General features: G+C 46.7%; 1 protein-coding gene across 1 annotated transcript; it reads left to right on the top strand.

The window, feature by feature from the left end:
- The first annotated feature begins 1,298 nt into the window (after positions 1 to 1,298).
- On the top strand, positions 1,299 to 17,452 carry LOC148842029 (snake venom metalloproteinase atroxlysin-I-like). Its single transcript, XM_088913204.1, has 14 exons — positions 1,299 to 1,353; positions 2,864 to 2,958; positions 3,094 to 3,170; positions 5,721 to 5,796; positions 6,576 to 6,652; positions 7,211 to 7,364; positions 7,975 to 8,028; positions 9,394 to 9,465; positions 9,842 to 10,011; positions 10,566 to 10,650; positions 11,466 to 11,611; positions 12,814 to 12,919; positions 14,440 to 14,482; positions 15,985 to 17,452. Exons 1-14 carry the CDS (start codon positions 1,299 to 1,301, stop codon positions 16,242 to 16,244), a joined length of 1,470 nt encoding a protein of 489 aa, XP_088769330.1. The 3' UTR covers positions 16,245 to 17,452.
- The last annotated feature ends 1,921 nt before the right edge of the window (positions 17,453 to 19,373 follow it).

Here is a 19,373-nt window from a genome sequence, read left to right as displayed (position 1 = left end):
TCGGGAAAGCGCATTTCTGTACAGTATATCGTTCTGATTAAAGAACACCTTGTATCCTTAAAAAATCTAACACGGTTGATGGCAGCTGCGTTTGTGAGACTAATACTTTTTTACTTAAACGACCAACGCGGCTGAGTCGCAGCTGCGGACGCCAAGACCTCTCCGAGCGTTTTGCGTCTTGCGGTAACCATGGCGACGGATCCTCGCGATGGTCAGAAAGAGCGGAAGTAGCTACTTGTAGTTCCCGGAGGAACACACCCACAGCTCTGTGTATGAGTAACGGGTTTGCGAAAAACTACAAATCCATTCATGCTTTTCATATTAGCAAAAAAAAAAAACTCCGCACATGGATGCCGGTCAGCAGTTTGTCGTCTTCGAAAACACAGAACTAGCTAGCCGAAGAGCACTCATCCATTGGCATCAATATAATAACTCAAAGAGAAGTCAACAACAGAATGATTTTGGGCTTGTAAACAGGGTTTACGTGAACGAGATGCTAAGTCATTTCTCTCAGTGTACGCGAGAACAGGTGAGGTGTTTGTAGGTCTCCACAATCGGAATTCTAAGCGCCAATAAATCCTCCCACTGTTACTGCTACTAATAAAACTATTTGTATTGTTCACCATAATCAGAACAGCTCATAGAGCCTCTACAGCAAACAGGACATTCCAATCACACAGAATAAGCCCAGCGCTTATCATGTACGGTATGTTGATAGATTGCAAAACTCCACCACAAAGTTTAAGAAAAGAAAACCTAATATATTCAAAATCAATGGTTAAACAATGTAGATCAATTTACAAGAAACCGTTGAAAAAACACATTTCCTGAATGAACGTCTCCCTGTGTGTCGCCCGGGGTGCAGACGATAGCGGGACCATGGACACAAACTATTCTGCGGCATCAAGCGACACCACAATGGAGTGTTTCACCTGCGTTCAAAAGTTGTCATTTTTATAACATCTAGCTTATAACACAAAACGGCATTATACCTAACACACGCTTTATACTTAGAACGCGTGGGAATACCGGCTTCCACACTGATGAACTGATTTGCATTTTGTGTACTCCTGGCTTGGGGGTGACTTTGACCTTCACAGTTTGCCAAAACCCAGTCTCCAAAAAACAGGACTCCGACCCAGAAGTGCCCTTAAGGAAACAAACATACTTGTCCTCTCTCGACGTGTTTTGCTCTTTCTAGGAACTACACCCTGAGGGCGGGACTTGGGCTTCCTGAGAATCAGACACGATGTATAAAAATATTGCGATCAAGCGCCCAGGCAGTACAGCTGAGCACCATGAACACAAGGGTGTTAACTGAGATGCTGATCGCTGTCACAGTCCTCAGTGCAGGTGAGTAGCAAGGTGATTTGTTTTGCTAGATCTACATGCGTGTATAGTCTCAAATTCAACCTCTCTTATTCGGTCGGACAAACGCTTATTTGAACAAATATCGTTTCGCCTAAAAGGTGTTAATCTGTAGTGGTCTGTTTCAGGCTGCGTATTCAGAGCTTGTTTGCAAATAAGTGTGACAGAGTTGGGAAACACCTTAGAAACATAATCAATACCTATGAGTCTATCACACATTTTAATCAAATGCAAGTTATATTTATAGGAATAAGGCTGCCTGTTATATGGGCATGATTATATAGTTCCCTATGAAGGAGCCGGGCGAGGCGGAGAGCGAGCTGACAGCATCTCTGATGCTGCGAGCCTAGTTCACGCGCGGAATGGCGAATTTCCCATAACAGAACACGCGCATACGCCACGTGCCAGTCAAACACGGACATTCCTCACGCATTGTGTTCGAGTACGTATAGCACAACGTTTTCGAGAAACCTTATTATTAAGTGAAGTAAAAAAAAAAGAAACAGCAGATACCTGGAAAAAACAACAACGCAGTACAATTGTTTTCACAGTGTTGCGTAGGCTTGGATACACTGTTTTTTGTTCCCAAAACTTTTATTTAACATCCAATAATACAAAAGAGAGAAAACAGTATCCCAAAAAGATGAGTGAACAAAAACAAAACACAAAACAATACGCCGCCACAGTAAGTTAAAAAATTCAAATACATCAGTTGTGTTTTTTTTTTGCTTTGTTATTTTTCAGGTTTTTAATGGAGTTCACATAATACTGCATTCCGCTAAAGGCATTAAAGGAGGGAGTAACGCAATCTTTGTAACTGACAGATTTATATGTAAATACATGTTTTCTGTATTACATTTTACAACATATAACATATCAAACTCCTTAAATCTAACATTCAGATTGTAATGCTTAAAGATAGTTCTGCAAGTCTATCCAAAGCAAAACCTGTGTGTATTGTACACAGGTGACAAAATGCGTCAGAGTTCTTTTTGCACACACACACTGTAAACCATCTTGTTCAAATTTGAATCTAGAAAGTTGCCGTTTAACGGATAAAACCGGTGAACAATTTTAAATGCAATTTCTTTAACCTTGTTTGTATTCGGGATTGCTTTGGTTTTACAAGCAATTGTTTACAGTCTGGAAGAAATGGTGAAAACTGTATTGATTTTAGAACAATACGGCAAAAATACTTCAAATGAGCAAGAATAGTAACGTTTCTAATTGATGTATCTGAAGCTTTTTATCTAAAGCGACTTACATTCATGCAGTCGGATATTCCACTGAACTATCCCAGCTACTGCTCTACGCTGCACCAGCGGCGCTAGTACTCGGTACAGTGTATTAATCACCGCACTGCACTGAGCGCAAGGCGGATTTCCGCTTTATTATCAGTGCTAATCCGATCAGTAAGTGTTGTATCGTGGGGATGTCCTGCCGCTTCCCGGGCTGTGTCCCGCCGGGGTCTGACGCCCCTTCCTCCGTGTTGCAGCGAGCGGGTGCCGGTGGCCGGGGCGGCGGCGCGCCGGGGGCTCCGTGGAGACGGCGGAAATTGTGACCGAGCAGAGTTACTGGTCCGAGCCGGAGGTAAAAACAGAAAGAAGACGTTGTGCCTCTCGTTCAGTAATGCAGCATTACCTCGAAAATGTACTTTTATTTTTGCGTTTGAAAACGTACTGTATTAATTAGTGCGCCTTGTATGTCTTAACGCCTGGCGAGCAGAAGCGGTTTCCAGAGAGAGTCCGGCTGGCGATGTTGATCTCCGGACAGAACCACACTGTGCACCTTTTCAAGACTCGGTGAGCACTCTTCTCCGCACGCCTCCCCGGGCCTCTCACACAGGTGTACAGGCCTGGGCAGCCTCCTAACAGCCCCCCGTCTGTCACTCCTGGGCTGCCTTACAGGAAGCCCACGGGCTCTGCATGACTGAAAGTTAGGAAGTTTTTTTTTTTAATTGTTCACCCAGCTGTCATTGCAATATCATGTATGTGAAAAGACTGGCTCAAAGAAGTGTATTGAGTCTCCTTCTGTCAGTACTGTGTGATGGGAGCCTTGGTTTTAATGGAGGACGCAGTCGGCTCTCACTCCAGGCCCTCTTATGCTCTGTAAGACAGTCTGTTTTTGCTCGTGCCAACATAATTCATATATATAGAAGATAGAAACGAGAACCGATTAAATGAATCTCCAGGTAAGGCCATACCTGTTGGGTCAGAGTGCCGTGACTCTCCGTACAGAGTCGAATGTGAGAAACTGCCTCAGCTCTTCTCCCCTTGAAGCATATCTCAGGTATCTGAAACCCTGAACACCCAGACATCACCAAAACAAGTATCTGTTGTAGGAACAAAATAGCAGCTCTCTAGACAGATGGGTTATTTCATAAAGTTGTCTGGACAAGAAATAGTAAAGGCATTAAGTAGGCCTGTCACCTCATACAGATTGTTATCAAGCAGTGAGTGTGACTTTTCTGTAAATGGTAGAACTAAATGTATAGAAATCCCAGATTCAAACTATTGATCAGTGGGTTAGGACTGTGTCTATGTGTTAAAATATCATATTGCATTACATTTCAGTTTCACTTCTGTGGTTTGGCCATACATGATAATGAAACGTGATAAAACAATATAATTTGATATCAGCTGGGGAGATTACATTGGAAACAAGTAATTACACTGTTTGTCCTGAATTACTATTCCACTGAAGTCTTTTAACGGCAGATGATTGGATTACAAAAGGGTAACCTTAGACAAAAACACTTCCTGTGTGCTGATTCCAGTACTTGGCTCGCCTGGTTTAGAAATGATAAATGCAAAGGGCTGAAGTCCAACAGGACTCAGCACTAGCTCTGCTTGTAAAACTGTACACATTCCTGGGCAATGACAGTCAATAACAAAACATGTTCAGGGATGTTCATTGAGAAGTTAGTCATGGGTGAGAGCAGGGGGCGGTCAGGAGCTCCTGCAGAGAATCGGCACAGCCGCTCTGTGGAGATCGGAGGAGCTGGAGTACAGAAGAAGCAGCACAGGGAGGTGAGAGGGGCTCACTGTCATGGAGCAGCTTCAGTCAGAGTAGCAGAGGTGAAGCAGAACAGGGATTGCTGTCTTCCCTCTGAAACGTTTTTTTAATTAAAAACTCCACATCCTGTGCCTGCATCCTCAGCAGTGAGTCCTGCACCTCACGCCCGTTGTCAGATTGTAGAACGACGCAGATGGCAGTGTTCCTAGGAAGAGCATTAGCAGACCAATAAAACATTCCTCGTTACAGCTGGGCTCTGGAGGTGTCCTCCAAGACCTCACAAAGTATCAGCGGCTTTGATAGGCAAGATATCAAGATTACCAAGATACTTTTTAAAACACGCGTTCAGTGATTTTAGCAACGGTGTCCTCACAATGCAGAAGGATTAGAAGTGGTTCTGTATAACTTCATGGCTGCGCTATACTGTACTGGTGGAAGGAAACGTGAACATGTGCTTGTTATTAATTAAAACAGTGAGAAGAATACTTTCAAACAGGACTGACACAATCGATGTGCAGCCTGTGAAACACATTTAAATTAAATATGATTATTGTGGCATGTTTAAATGCAACAAAATAGACAATTCTGTAGTCAGTAGTTCAAGTTGTATAGAGATTGGTTTAATAGATATTCTATTATATTAATTTACTATCATCTGATACACTAAAGATGTAACAAAATATCTCTACCAACACATCAATGTTCATACTATCCCAAACCCCGTCTCATCACTAGTGAATATCTACAAATAGTTCAAGTTGGGAGCTGCGTCAGCATGCGTAGGCTGCAGAGGAACAGGTAAAGGTTTATTCCAGCTGTAAAGAGAAGAAAGAAAACACAACGTTTCGGCTGTGGAGCCTTCTTCAGGTGTGAGCCTGACACCTGACACCTGACACCTGACACCTGACACCTGACACCTGAAGAAGTCTCCACGGCCGAAATGTTGTGTTTTCTTTCTTCTCTTTACAGCATGGAATATCTACAAATGTTTTATTAAGATTCTATAGATTCAATGAACTGATAGTAAACTGATGAGTAATAGGATATCTACGGAACGTTCTTTATCAAGCTCTGTTCACAATTCAAACACATTGCATGTATATGAGAAAATACACCATGAATGTTATTGAACAACGTTAGAAAGGAGGTTTGATGAAGTTATGGTGATATGCTGCCCTGTGAATACCACGTCTTAGCACAGGGAAAAAAGAAAACAATTCTTGAGCCTGGAATAGAGTAATTCAGGGGCACATGATATACCAAGGAATTCATGATGTTAAACCACAGTATTGTGTGAGCAGAGGTGTTATTAAGCACACGTTGTGTTCCTTTCAAAGGGATCTGCTGTCCGAGGGATACACTGAGCACTACTATGAGCGAGGGGACTTTGTGTCCGAGCGACGTGATCACACGGTAGGGATTCTAATGGTATTGAACAGCTTCTGAGCTGGTTTTAAAATTTGTTCATTGTCAATGGTACCAGAGCTTCAGCAGCTGAGATTTCCTAATATGGTACACTATCCTGTCTCCTGGCTTATCTAAACCAGGAATTGGTTTTAATAATGTTTCTTACTTAAATAACCTGCCAAGGAGATATTTGTAAGTTATGCTGGCTGTATCCAAATACACACATGTATATGTTTGTTAAAGGTAAAATCTTGTATTGCTGGTGCTTCTGGGTGAATCCTGGAGTTACTGTACCACCATATTCAGCACCGGACAAAAAAGCTTCATCCTAAACCTAATCTTAACTTTAATAAACAGCTGTGACCATGTAACTCATCCCAGGAAATCCCAGGCACTAGACACTATTACAAAGTGTCAGTCTAAAATTAAATTAAAAATTAAAATGGAAGTCTGAAGCCCAGGGATTTTGCTGTTCCAGTAGGTGTGCTCTTCATATTTCCTTTCTGTCCGACGTCTGTGTTCGAAGCAGCCCTGCAACAGCACCGGCACACAGTAATCACTGGCACAGGGGCAGGAACTGGAGGTCTGGTTCATAACCGTTCCAACCTTGTACCAAAGAGTCAGAGTCAGAAATCAAAGTGGTCTTACAAAACAGATCTAGGGGCTTAAACCTGATGTGTGTGCGTTACCCAGAAACACTTAAGAGTGCCAGCCGGACGTTTGCTGGGCATTTGATCTGGTGTTTCAAAGGAAGTGGGCTCAGTGCTGTCTCTGTCCGCCCCCAGGATCATTGCTGCTACACCGGCTGGGTGGAGGGGGCTCGGGACTCCTCTGTCTCCCTGTGCTCCTGCCAGGGCTTCAGGTGAGTGGAGGGTAGGATGTGGAGCAGCCGAAGATCGGGCTGCGCCGTTTTGACTGCGTGTCGGGCTGCCCCGTGTGCCTGCGCTGCCACGGTCTCGCGCAGTCCCTCTGCCCAGGGGGCGCCAGCGGGGCTCTGCAGGGCACCAGCCAGCGGCACCCTTGCGTGACTCCGCAAGCCGACAGACCGGATTCCCGGCTTTTTTGTCGTCCTCAGAATTTTCCTCGGAAGAGGATTAAAGCTCTAATTATCCTCAGATTAGAAAAAAAAGATACATGTGACTTTCATACCGGAGCTCCTTTATTCTTCACCTTTAAAAAGCTAGTGTTTCTCTCTGTGTTCCCTACTGTGTCATTGTTTTTAACATCAGACCATGACCAATGTGAGCACTAAGGATCTGTATCAGTTCAGCAGAAAGCAGCACTTGTTTTCAGCGCGTTGCCCTCTTGCAGTATTTGTTTAACTTGGGCATTGTGCTGAATGCTTCTGCTGCAGAGTCGTGGGGGTGTGAGCCGCTCTGTGGGCTGCTAAAGTTCCTGTGTTCATGTGTGTCCCTTCCAGTGGCTCTCTCAGGCTTGGGGAGCGCAGCTACACAGTGACCCCTGAAACCCATGGGGGCCCCAGGCACACGCTCACCAGGACTCGCCTGAAAAGGAGGAAACGATCCAGGGACCCCTCTCCTACGCCTGGCACCGGACCCCCCCGTCCTGATGCTGTGAGTCTGCCTGCACGGCTCACGGGCCTACAGAGCCGTTCATCCTGTCCGTTCTGTTGGAAACGTCAGAATATTTACAAATGACTATATTTACAAATATGATTTATTTTCAGCACATTTGTTCAGAACGCGTTTTGAACAGGAAAGGCAGTATTTCTGCTAATCCACCCAGGGCCTGAGACATGAGCTGTGACGGATTGCACCGCTGGGAGTGAAGTCAATACAGGGGTGATGGAGTACAGAGGGGCTGCTCATGGCAGCCACAGCCTCAGTAAATGTACATAACCTCTTGTCCTCACAGCTACGTGACAGGTGCCATGATCGCAGGATTGTGTTTGTATTGCTTTTCTGCTGAGAGGAACAGCTTTAGCAGCTCTGCCTGGATGAGGACCCATCACATTGTTTAGTCAGAGCTCAGTGAGAGCTTTTGTTAAGAATGATCCACACCGATGAAATATTGTTCGTAGTTCACTGTGGTAGAGTTTGTCTGAAGTTACCCAACAGTGGCAGGACAGCGTGTAAACATAGGTGATCACATTCTTTGAGACTTGACCTCTCTTCATTTCTGCTCTGTAACATCATGCCAGAGTTAATTCTCATATCACTGCAGGGCTTGGACCCGAAGTGGGGTATTGAGCTGTTCCTGGTGGCTGACCATGAAGAGGTAAGTCTTTCTAAAGTGCCTGTATTAGTAGTATCCTGGCACCTCAGTAGTGTCCTCAGACCTCTCACTTTCCCAACCTCTAGCTTTCGGACTTTTAGGTGTCTCTCTTTCTTGGAAGAGTCATTCACACCTCATCAGTACTTTCTGTTACAAATAAATCCATTCACTACAGAAGATATACCTTAGATTCTGACTGTCAAGTAGATGTTGCTGTTTTCAAGGAATGTTCATATAAATTTTATCATGCTGAGTTTTCTTTGCATATACAGTTTAATATACAATCAGTGCACACTGAAAGTGCTATGTTGTGTCTTCTGGATACTCTTTTGCCTTTGGGTTTGAAATAAGTGAAGAATATTGATACAACACAGTGATTTCTATAGAGGTGAAGGCAGCGTGGGGTATATTATATGATAATAAACTTTATTTTATAACGCCTTTAAAGGTGGCTTCTCAAAGCTCTTTACAGAATGACAACAACAATAAAAAAAATACACAAGATATGCACAATGAGAATGCACAGTGAGAGGAGACAGTAGATGGAGGCACTGAATTCAGTAGGAGCAGAGGGGTAAAGAATGGAACCAGTTCAGTAAAGGCTCTTCTAAAGAAGAGGGCTTTGAGTCTGGATTTGTAGGAGTTTAGCGAAGGTGACTCTCTGATATCCTTGGGCAAAGAGTTCCAGAGCTTGGGGGCATAACAGGAGAAGGCCCTGTCACCCATACAATGTAGACGGGCTTGGGGAACAGTAAGGAGAGCAGAATTAGAAGAGCGAAGGTTGCGAGGTGGGGAGTAGGGCGATAATAGCTCAGACAGGTACTGAGGTGTCAAGCCATGCAGAGCCTTATAGGTGAGCATGAGGATTTTAAAGTCTACACGGAATTTGACAGGAAGCCAGTGCAAGGACTCCAGGATAGAAGTAATGTGAACACTTGCACTAGACCTGGTCAGGATTCTGGCTGCTGAATTTTGGACATACTGGAGTTTGTTCAATGTAGATTTAGAAACCCCAGCAAGTAGAGCATTACAGTAGTCAATTCAGGAGAACACAAATGTGTTGATCAGCTTTTCAGCCACAGTTAGCGACAACATAGGACATAGTCTAGTGATATTTCTGAGGTGAAAGAAAGATGTTTTAATGATGTGTTGCACATGTGGGTCGAAAGTCAAGCCTGAATCAAATATCACCCCCAAGTTTTTCAATTTAGATTGAAGTTCAAGTACAGTGAAGTTCAAACAGTATATTGTTTAATGTCCTGTGTTGATACAGAGGCGAAGGCAGAGCAGGGTAGATTGTTTAATGTCTGAGTGTTTAATTTGGACACAGATTCATGCTGGCTGATGCACACAGGTTTCTCTTTGCAGTTTCGAAGGCAGCATGGTGACAAGAGAAGGACCCAGTGGAAGCTGATAACGCTGGCACACCACCTGAAACAGGTAGGGCATTACACCTCAGACAGGACCCCTCCCAGCTCCCGAGACATCTTCAGGTGGCTCCTTCAGGACAGAGCAGCTCAGAGGAGGTTGTGCATCAGGGCTCACAGCGCCACAATCAGTGAGGGCAAAATCAGGGCAGCCTGTGTGAGCTAGAAGAGTCGAGTGGACATGAGCCATGTGACAGGCATTTTGCCTACAGCCAGGCCCTGCAGAGGACTGTGTAGCTAATGGCAGAAAGATTAATCTTCTTTTGATAGCTAGTCGGTGCTCTTCGGATGTTTCGGTCTGAGGTTTAGGTGCCTGTAGGGTGTGCGGGTGGTGTGGCGTATGGTGTCTAACCATGTGTGTGTGTGTTTTCCCTGCGGTGTGGTGCTAGATCTACAGTCAAGTGGGCATCAACGTGTGGCTGGTGGGCACAGAGGTGTGGACAGAGGGGGACAAAGTCACTGTGGATTTTTCCACCACTGAGACCCTGAAGAACTTCCTGTATTGGAGAGAGGAAGACCTGCTGCCCAGGGTGCCTCACGACAACGCCCAGCTCATCAGGTACAGAGCAGTGGTGGGTGACCCCTGCTGGACAAATATGGCATGTGCGTCAGACAGGCCGCTTAATACTGCTGGGAACAGGGAAGTTCCTCTTAAGCAGAGGTGCAGTTTACCCTCTTTTGAAGCACAGGGGTCCTGGTTAGTGTATTATGTATAATTGTCCTACTGGGGAGAAATCTGTGGAGTGGCTTAATCTTACCAAGAGCCTGGGATAATTACTACAATTACAGTTACAATTACAGTTATTAAACGATCACTCTAATGCTTCATGTGAGGCAGCTGGAGCCTGCGGCTGATTGGTCTTAGTAGGTCTGAAAGTGGCTCTTTGTTGGAGGATCTCGGGCTCTGAGCTCAGTCTGTTAAGACCAAAGCGCTGTGCAGTGTGATGCTCACAGGAGGGGCCTGCTGATTTGTGAATCTGACCGCACGTGTCTCCGGGGAGAGGGGCTGAGCCCCGCGGTCTGGGATTAAACAGTGTTACGTCCTGGAGTCCATGGTCTCCCTCTGCCTCTGTGGGCCGGGACAAGGCCTGACGTGTCCTCCTCTCTCTCCAGCGGCAGGAGGTTTAAAGGGAAAGTCCTGGGAGAAGGCCTCTTGGGTACCATGTGCTCCTCCAGCCAGAGTGGAGGACTGGCCCAGGTAAGATATGGCTTTATTACGGGGATGTCACCAATTGGGGTTGGCTTACCCTGGGCCCGGGGAGCCCCAGTCCTGCAGGGATTATGGGTCCCCCTTAAATCATCCATTTCTACACATGTGGAACTATTTCATTCTGACCCCTGAAGCGGGTGAGGTGTTTAATTATGTAGCTTGGAGACAACTTGTAACGAAGACCCCTAGATCCTAAAGCTCTTTGGCCACTTAATTGAACCAATTAACTTCCTAAATTAATCCAACTGGTTTAAGTCTTTATAAATAGAAGGTTTACGGGTGACCTGCTGGACTACAGTGGCTCTATAGGACCACTATGCATTGTACAGAAAGATAGAATTACACGTACAGGAATATATGTCAATCTGTGTGTCCACCTGTTTGTCTGTGCTCACAGTACTGCACACTGACAGATCCATACACCTTTCTGTTTGCACAAAGATAACAGAGGTGTTAATGAATATTAATGATCGGCTGTTAATGTTACTCCTGTATTCATATGGTGTTTAATGGAAATTTGCTATTACTGACAATTTTTCTAAAAGAATAAAGAATGCATCAAACTTAAAATGCAACAAAGCCCCCTATTTATTTTATAAATACTGGGCTTATGTAATTTTGCAGTTTATTTGAAAGTTTCTAGCCTGCAAAAAAAAGAAAGGAATGTTAAAGAAGGAATTTGTGGGAAATGCTTAAGATGCGCAACCTTTTTAATATGAAAGACAAAATGAAGACAATCTGGCGCTGCCTTGGTGTGGGACAGAGCTGTGTGCTGCCGGTGGTGACTGTCTCTCTGTGAACAGAGCCCTGGGGTCAGCGCCTGGGAGCTGGCCGAGATCGTGGCACACGAGATGGGGCACAATCTGGAGATGCACCACGACAACGAGCCGGGCAGGAGCTGCCAGTGCCCGTCCTGGAGCGGCAAGTGCCTGCTCAGCACGTTCACAGGGTAAGGGCACTGGGTGAGAGCTGTGAGAGCTGGTGGAGACTGAGGGGTGCTGGGGGAGGGGGACTGGGGTCGCTGGTGGAGACTGAGGGGTGCTGGGGGAGGGGGACTGGGGTCGCTGGTGGAGACTGAGGGGTGCTGGGGGAGCGGGACTGGGGTCGCTGGTGGAGACTGAGGGGTGCTGGGGGAGCGGGATTGGGGTCGCTGGTGGAGACTGAGGGGTGCTGGGGGAGCGGGATTGGGGTCGCTGGTGGAGACTGAGGGGTGCTGGGGGAGCGGGATTGGGGTCGCTGGTGGAGACTGAGGGGTGCTGGGGGAGGGGGACTGGGGTCGCTGGTGGAGACTGAGGGGTGCTGGGGGAGGGGGATTGGGGTCGCTGGTGGAGACTGAGGGGTGCTGGGGGAGCGGGACTGGGGTCGCTGGTGGAGACTGAGGGGTGCTGGGGGAGGGGGACTGGGGTCGCTGGTGGAGACTGAGGGGTGCTGGGGGAGCGGGACTGGGGTCGCTGGTGGAGACTGAGGGGTGCTGGGGGAGCGGGATTGGGGTCGCTGGTGGAGACTGAGGGGTGCTGGGGGAGGGGGACTGGGGTCGCTGGTGGAGACTGAGGGGTGCTGGGGGAGGGGGATTGGGGTCGCTGGTGGAGACTGAGGGGTGCTGGGGGAGCGGGACTGGGGTCGCTGGTGGAGACTGAGGGGTGCTGGGGGAGGGGGACTGGGGTCGCTGGTGGAGAATGAGGGGTGCTGGGGGAGGGGGACTGGGGTCGCTGGTGGAGACTGAGGGGTGCTGGGGGAGCGGGATTGGGGTCGCTGGTGGAGACTGAGGGGTGCTGGGGGAGGGGGACTGGGGTCGCTGGTGGAGACTGAGGGGTGCTGGGGGAGGGGGATTGGGGTCGCTGGTGGAGACTGAGGGGTGCTGGGGGAGGGGGATTGGGGTCGCTGGTGGAGACAGGGGTGCTGGGGGAGCGGGATTGGGGTCGCTGGTGGAGACTGAGGGGTGCTGGGGGAGCGGGACTGGGGTCGCTGGTGGAGACTGAGGGGTGCTGGGGGAGCGGGACTGGGGTCGCTGGTGGAGGCTGAGGGGTGCTGGGGGAGGGGGATTGGGGTCGCTGGTGGAGACTGAGGGGTGCTGGGGGAGCGGGATTGGGGTCACTGGTGAACACTATCAAACACAGGCTCACACGACTGTTTCCTTTGCTGCATTTCCAGGTTAGGCCAGAGCACAGTGTTCAGTAACTGCAGTATTAGCTCTCTGAGGAGGTTCCTGGAGAAAGACAAGGCCTCCTGTCTGAAGAACCAGCCAGTCACTTTCCTGGTAAGTTCCACTGTGACACAAACATACAGACACACGTTGCAGTAGGCCAGGCGCCAGTGAGCCATCAGCGGGGAGCAAGGCATTTTTTCTGCTCTTCCCAGCCACCCTCACATGAGATTCAGAACTGAATGTGAATTCTTAATGTGGCTAGATGGGAGAAGGTCAGTTATCTCACTTTTTTGCCCAATTTGATTGTTTATATTCCCGCCAAAGCACTTTAGAGGGGAGGTAAAAGCCATAAACACACAGACTCCAAGGAAGAGCCAGGTCCTGCTAACTGATATGTCTTTCAGGGCTCTTTCAGTATATATAATCCTGTTCAACTGTTTCCTCTCAGTTGAATGTGCTTTAGGTCAATGTGCTCTGCATGAAACTAATTGAATACAAATACAATTCTTTGAAAAGGTTCTTTCAAATTCTGGACCTCGTAGCTAATGTGGTAAATGCTGAAATGATGCCTTGTCAGCTCTGGCATGGAGACCGTGTCTCTGCCTCAAATATCCAGGGCCCTGGGTTTGATTCCCACGTGGGTGTCTGTGTGTGTGGTGTTTGCATGCTCTCCCTGTGTTGCGATGGGTGTGCTGGTTTCCTCACAGCTTTCAGAGGTGTGCAGATTGGGGTGGGGGGTTGTTGGGAGGGAGTCATTCCCAGTATGACCAGTGACAGCAGAGTGTGGTGGGCAGAACCACATTTGTAGTCATTTTGCTGTGAATAATTTAAAAAAGAAAGATCTCTGCAGTATAAACATTCCGTTCTTGTCTAGACATGTATGACACAGAAATCTCCTGTGTGTTTTATAACGGGTCCAGCTGGCACATAATGTGAAAGTGGGCATAGCTTTGACATGAAGACCTAAATGGTGCCTCTGTCTTTCCTCATCTGTATCTGTGCACATAGTTGCTTTTCTACTTCAGACCACTAGAGGTCTTCGCTGCACCTTAAATAATCAGGAAAGAGTCACAGCTCATTATCGTTAGGGTGCCCCTGTTCTTCCGAAGCCCTAGCAAGAGGAGAGAGCTCTTCCCACCCTGTAGGCACCCACAACCCGGGCATGTACAGGGCAGTGACCTGAAGGGCTTGCTCACTGGGGGAATTAGATATTTGACATGAGCTTAGTAGACATGAGGTTAGTAGAGATCAGGGTTCAGGACTTGTACCTGGAAGGTTGCCAGTTCAAATCCCAGGTTAGTCAATACTGTTGTACCTGTATTCAGTGTGTGTAGATGGGTGCAAATGAAAGGTGCTTTAGATAAGAGTGTCAACCACATAAATAAGAAATTATAATGAAAGCATGCAAAAGCTGGTGTTCCCTGAGGAAGGAGATTTGGTTTACTGCTGGAGGAGGGAAGGGAGGTCATGAATTAGGGATGTAGGGGTAAATTCAAACTGGACAGCCCTGGTATGAGAAAGCAATGTACCTGCGAATCTATTTACTTGATCATGGATTACACTGCAATATTGGCCATACACTACCTGTGTTTTCTTCCTTGACTGACTGCTATCTGCCTTTGCTCTTTTAGGAGACAGATGATCTCACTAAGGTCTACAGACTCCCCCTCCTTGGTAAGAAAACTATACTCGCACTGTTCTCAGCGTGCCCTTGTCCAGCACACATCACACTATTACTCCCCAGTATCAGTGGGGAGGAGAACAGAGTGATGAAGCCGGTTCACAGATGGGGATTATTAGGAGGCTATGATGGGTAAAGGCCAGGGAGAAATTTGGCCAGGACACCGGAGTGACACTCCTACTCTTTTTGAGAAACACCCTGGGATTTTTAATGACCACAGACAGCCAGGACCTCGGTTTTACATCTCACCCAAAGGACGGCACCTTTTTTCCAGTATAGTGTCCCCGTCACTATACTGTGGCATTAGGACCCACACAGACTGCAAGGTGAGCGCCCCCCTACTGGCCCCACGAAGACCTCTACCTAACACCTTCCAGCAGCAACCTCAGCTTTCCCAGGAGGTCTCCCACCCAGGTACTGACCAGGCTCACACCTGCTGAGCTTCAGTGGGCTGACAGTTGTGAGCTGCAGGGTGATATAGCTGCTGGCTTATGACCTTCATGGTCACTCCCTTTTTTAAAACTGTTCTTAGCCTGGGAAGAAAGGTGATGATAATCTAAAAGGAAAGCAGCTCCAGAATCTCCTTAAAACAAAGGATTTGTTCAGTTTTTAGCTCTGAAACAATTGTTGTGATAACATTTAAATCCTTCCTACATTGTTTTTTATAATTGTAATGTTCTAATTTTCATTTTAGTTTTAAAACTCAAGCCATTTATACAAGCAAACCTGTTTGGCATAATATGTAAGCTAGCAGACAGAAGCAGTTATTCCCTTTTGTAATGATAATAAAAGATTAGCTGTGCTTTAAAAACCTGAACCGCAACGTGTCGCCAAATTACTAGGGCAGTTCTGACGACTGTAATGCAAGTACCCTGCAAGATCTCCTATATAAACTATACAACTGCCCTGTAGATACCTCAGGCAATCCCACAGATCCAACTCCCAAGGTATATTGCAGCACTCTTGTATAATGAGACATTTTACTGTCAAGAAATACTCCAAAATGGCCCTATCTGTGGTCATGCTTGTAAACTCCATACCCCACTCTTAGAATGCCGTTCTCTGCACATTCTCTGAAGGTGTTATGCCAAGCCAGTGGAACTGTGCTTGATACCTTTAATAGAATCTGCTCCACTCTGATATCCATTATATTCTCAGCATGCAGCAGCTGTACTCCCACCTACAGCTAATGGCCTGCTGTCCTTGACAGGAGACCCGAGGGCTGTTCTAGCCCAGGAAGAACCTGGCGCTGTCACCTTTAAGACACAGCACGCCCACTCTCTACCCCTCCTGCCCTCCCGCCCTCCCATCCCACACTCCCGCACTCTGCTGGCCCTCCAGTGCCCTCTGCCTCCTAAAGAGGAAGCTTTTCTCTGTTAAAGAGTGCTGGCGTTTGCTAAACCAGAAGCAGGCTGCACTGAAGCCCGCCTGAACACCCCCCCGCTGCTCTGCGAGAGAGCCGGGAGCTGATTGGCGTTGTCCTGTCTTTCCTCAGTGTGGGTGCTGTCCTTCCTGATCCTGGCGATGGCCCTGCTTTGCTCCACGCTGCTGGTGCAGAAGATCAGGGTGTACCGCTCGTCCTCGACTGCTGCCCTGCTGCCCGAGGGTGGGAGCGCCCTGCTGAGCTCGGACCCGCCCACTCCCACGAGCGCCTCGTGCCGCGTCACTGAGGCTTCGGCCTGGCCGTGCCTGCCGCCATCGACGAGCAGGTGCAGTCTGCCAGAGGCTTCGTCCCTCCACTGTGAAGGCTACTGATGGCCCCGCGTAGGGGGGCTCCCCAGAGGAGAGCTTGCCTGTGCTGCCGGAGAGCCAAAACCCACATCACAGGACACGCGAGGGCACAAAGGAAAAGAGATTCGAAGCTTGACTGACGTGGCTGACACTGTGAAGACTGTCTTGGAGCTGCAGTACACTGCATGAGCTCTGGATAAGACAAGGTCGGAAAATCTCACCTGAAAAACAGTTTTGCACAAAAAATAAGACCAGGCTGTGAAACAGGATACAGACTGAATTTGTGTGAGAATCTGCAGAAGACTTCTGAACAAATACTGTGATCTTTTATTATACATTATTCTATTTTCTAAATTATTCTTTAAATAAGGCTAAATCTTTCTTTTTGAAAATGCACTTATCACTCTTCTTACATGGTGGGAGTCCCTGAATATGTGAACAGTTGAAATTAATAGTCGACTTTATCTATGCAAATAAAATGTGAATTTATTTCTACAGTAAATATATATGTTTATGAAGGTAGAAGTTACACCCATTGCTTCAACTGTGAATTAATATTTTTTTAAGTTTCCAGATTCTGCCACCAGGAGGCATCACTCACACCATGCTCAGCGGTCTCCAAGGCCAGGTCCTAGAGAGCTCCTGACAGGTTTTATAGGCTATCAAAACATTTCTAAAGATCGTGGACATCTTTGGAGTGATCAGTTAATTTCTTGGATTAAGTAATTCGGAAACTATCTGGGATGAAAATGTTGGTCACCTTTAGCCCTCAAGGGGTTAGAGCTCTCATAATTCAACAGATTTCTTACTGAATTCATCCATAACTCCCAGGAATGTCCAATCTTTAGCAACAGGTGACTTATAAGACTGACTGCTTTGGGGCTCTCCAGCACCAGGAGTGGAGACTGCCCCCACCTTTATCACAGCGTACAGAGCTGTACAGAGCTGTCGGATGTGTCAGTTTGCCTACAGGGCCTCTCTGTATTGCAGTTGTGAGTGATGAAGGAAGAGGTATCCTCCTCTTCGGCAACAGCTGTAAACTTTGAGAATGCATTCAGAATGCCTATGTGTGGGCTGCTTATATAATATAATTTATGAAGTAACTTTATACTCAACATGAGCTCTTGTACTGTGCTTTGCTTTCCACTGAGACAGGGAAAACTGATGTTTACTTAACTGTGAGTTACTGAAGCAGAGCACTTTTTTATTGTTTTAATAAAGTTATGCCCCCATCACACCACTGGGTGCAGTTTCCTCAAAGCACGATGCAAATTGTATGTATAAAGTCAAGTCTGGGAGAGTTTTCACCAACAGATCAACTCTTTTGCTGAGAGATGACACCGATTCAAGAACTGTGGGATAAGACCTCTCTCCTGGTTGGATCAGCATTCTCTGGACAATCACTCCTTTGTTATTGCCAGACTGTGTGCGTGTGTTTAAAGAAGAGCAGACATACTGTCCCCTTGTACCCTATCAGTGTATGTTAGGTCGTAGATCAGTGTCTGGCTTTGGCTCTGAAACTGAACTTTAATTGAGTAACAGATATTCTGAATTATATAAGGAGAAAGACAGGCAGATGAGAGGCCATTCAGTTCATGTAACCTGTTTGGTAGTTACAGCACAAACCAAATGAACATGAGTATCTCAGCATCATGAAATGGTAGTTTGTTACTGTTCCATACTCCCAGACTTTTTGGCATAAAGCACCTCCAGTTCTTAGTTTTAATGTAATTTCCACTTGTTCCCTCTGGTCTGTGTTTGACTTTCTGTGTTTTTTTCTGATAACATCCACTTGCTTGACTTGTATCAGGTTCCCTATTAGTCTTCTGTGTTCAAGATTAAAGAGATTCAGTTCAATACAGGCCAATCCATCTCCATGAGCAACAGAGAGCTTGTTCTCAATTTTATCTCTGCAGTCAGAGGAAAAAACCAACAACATTTAGCAATGACAATTGTTCTAATTTTTTAATAAAACACTGTGTTAATAGATAGGGGAAAAAGACATTTTATTCACTACCAATTAAAAAGGCCACCTGATACTCCTAATACAGAACATAGACTTATATCAAATTGGCTGCAGCCATCGTTAAGAACAGGTAAACATCTACCTTTCTCAGGTCTCTGAAGTCATTTTAAACTGCACAAGGCTTACTGGTGCTACATTTGCATGACATGTGGCTGGTTTCACCTGTGTCAAGTGTTCATGAATATCTTCAGCATGACCCCAGCAGCTGGAGAACGAACTATTGCCCCAGACTTGCAGAGGAACTGCCCCTGTCTAAAATCAGAATCCGAGGTCAGCGCCAGTAACGCAGAAGAAAGGTTTTGGAAAGCACCTCTTACTGGGGTGAAGTATGTGAAAGATAGCACTGAATAACTCTTTCAACAAAGGTGAGCTAACAATCACGGACAAATCATTTGCAAAGAGTTAAAAAAACAACATGATTAAAAAATCAACTTAAAAATATCACATAAAATCTCTCAACCACAGTGTTATTTCCATCTTTGCAGACACTATAAGGTGGCTCATCCCGCCATCTTCTTAGGATGGCTTGGGCAGGAACTGCTCCATCACAGGCACACTAAGGCACCGCCATGCGCACACTCACACGGGGCCAGCTTTCCCAGGAGCCAGCTCACCCACCAGCATGTCTCTGGTCTGTGGGAGGGGAAACAGGAGCACCTGGAGGAAACCCACGCGAACACTGAAAGAACATACAAACTCCACACAGACTACACCCCAAATTGAACCTAGGGCCCCAGTGTTGAGAGGCAGCAATGCAGACCACTGTGCCACTGTGATCCATAGTGGATCATCTTGTTGTTGACTTTAATAATATTTCACAATGTTTGTGGAGGGTTGCTCTTGGGAAAAACATCCAGAGTCTGTCAGGAAATGTGTCTGCCACAGGTGTGTTAGCACTGGCCGCACTTCAGTCTGAGTGTTTAAGGTGTTAAAAGAGTTGCTGATCTCTTAAATGGTGGGAAAAGGTCTCTCAGTGTCCGCCCCACTCTCTCTTCGTCCCTGTGAGGGTTGTGTAGACATCAGTACAATCTCCAGGGTCACTGGACTTCACTCCTTCAGCCTCTCTGTGCACAGCCTTGCTGCTACTCCAGTTACCCCAGACCTGCTAAGTCCTATTTATACATGTC

Source organism: Atractosteus spatula, chromosome 1 (assembly GCF_055471065.1).
Source record: "Atractosteus spatula isolate fAtrSpa1 chromosome 1, fAtrSpa1.hap1, whole genome shotgun sequence".
Taxonomy (NCBI): Eukaryota; Metazoa; Chordata; class Actinopteri; order Semionotiformes; family Lepisosteidae; genus Atractosteus; species Atractosteus spatula.
The sequence above is the reverse complement of the archived record's forward strand: the minus strand, read 5'-3'. Positions and strand labels throughout refer to the sequence as shown.

What these genes read in the sequence shown, in the direction of transcription:
- LOC148842029 (XM_088913204.1), top strand. Translation starts at nt 1,299, where the DNA reads ATGAACACAAGGGTGTTAACTGAGATGCTGATCGCTGTCACAGTCCTC. An exon ending in GACAACGCCCAGCTCATCAG is followed by an intron (nt 10,012 to 10,565) that starts GTACAGAGCAGT and finishes CTCTCTCTCCAG; the next exon opens with CGGCAGGAGGTTTAAAGGGA. An exon ending in CTACAGACTCCCCCTCCTTG is followed by an intron (nt 14,483 to 15,984) that starts GTAAGAAAACTA and finishes GTCTTTCCTCAG; the next exon opens with TGTGGGTGCTGTCCTTCCTG.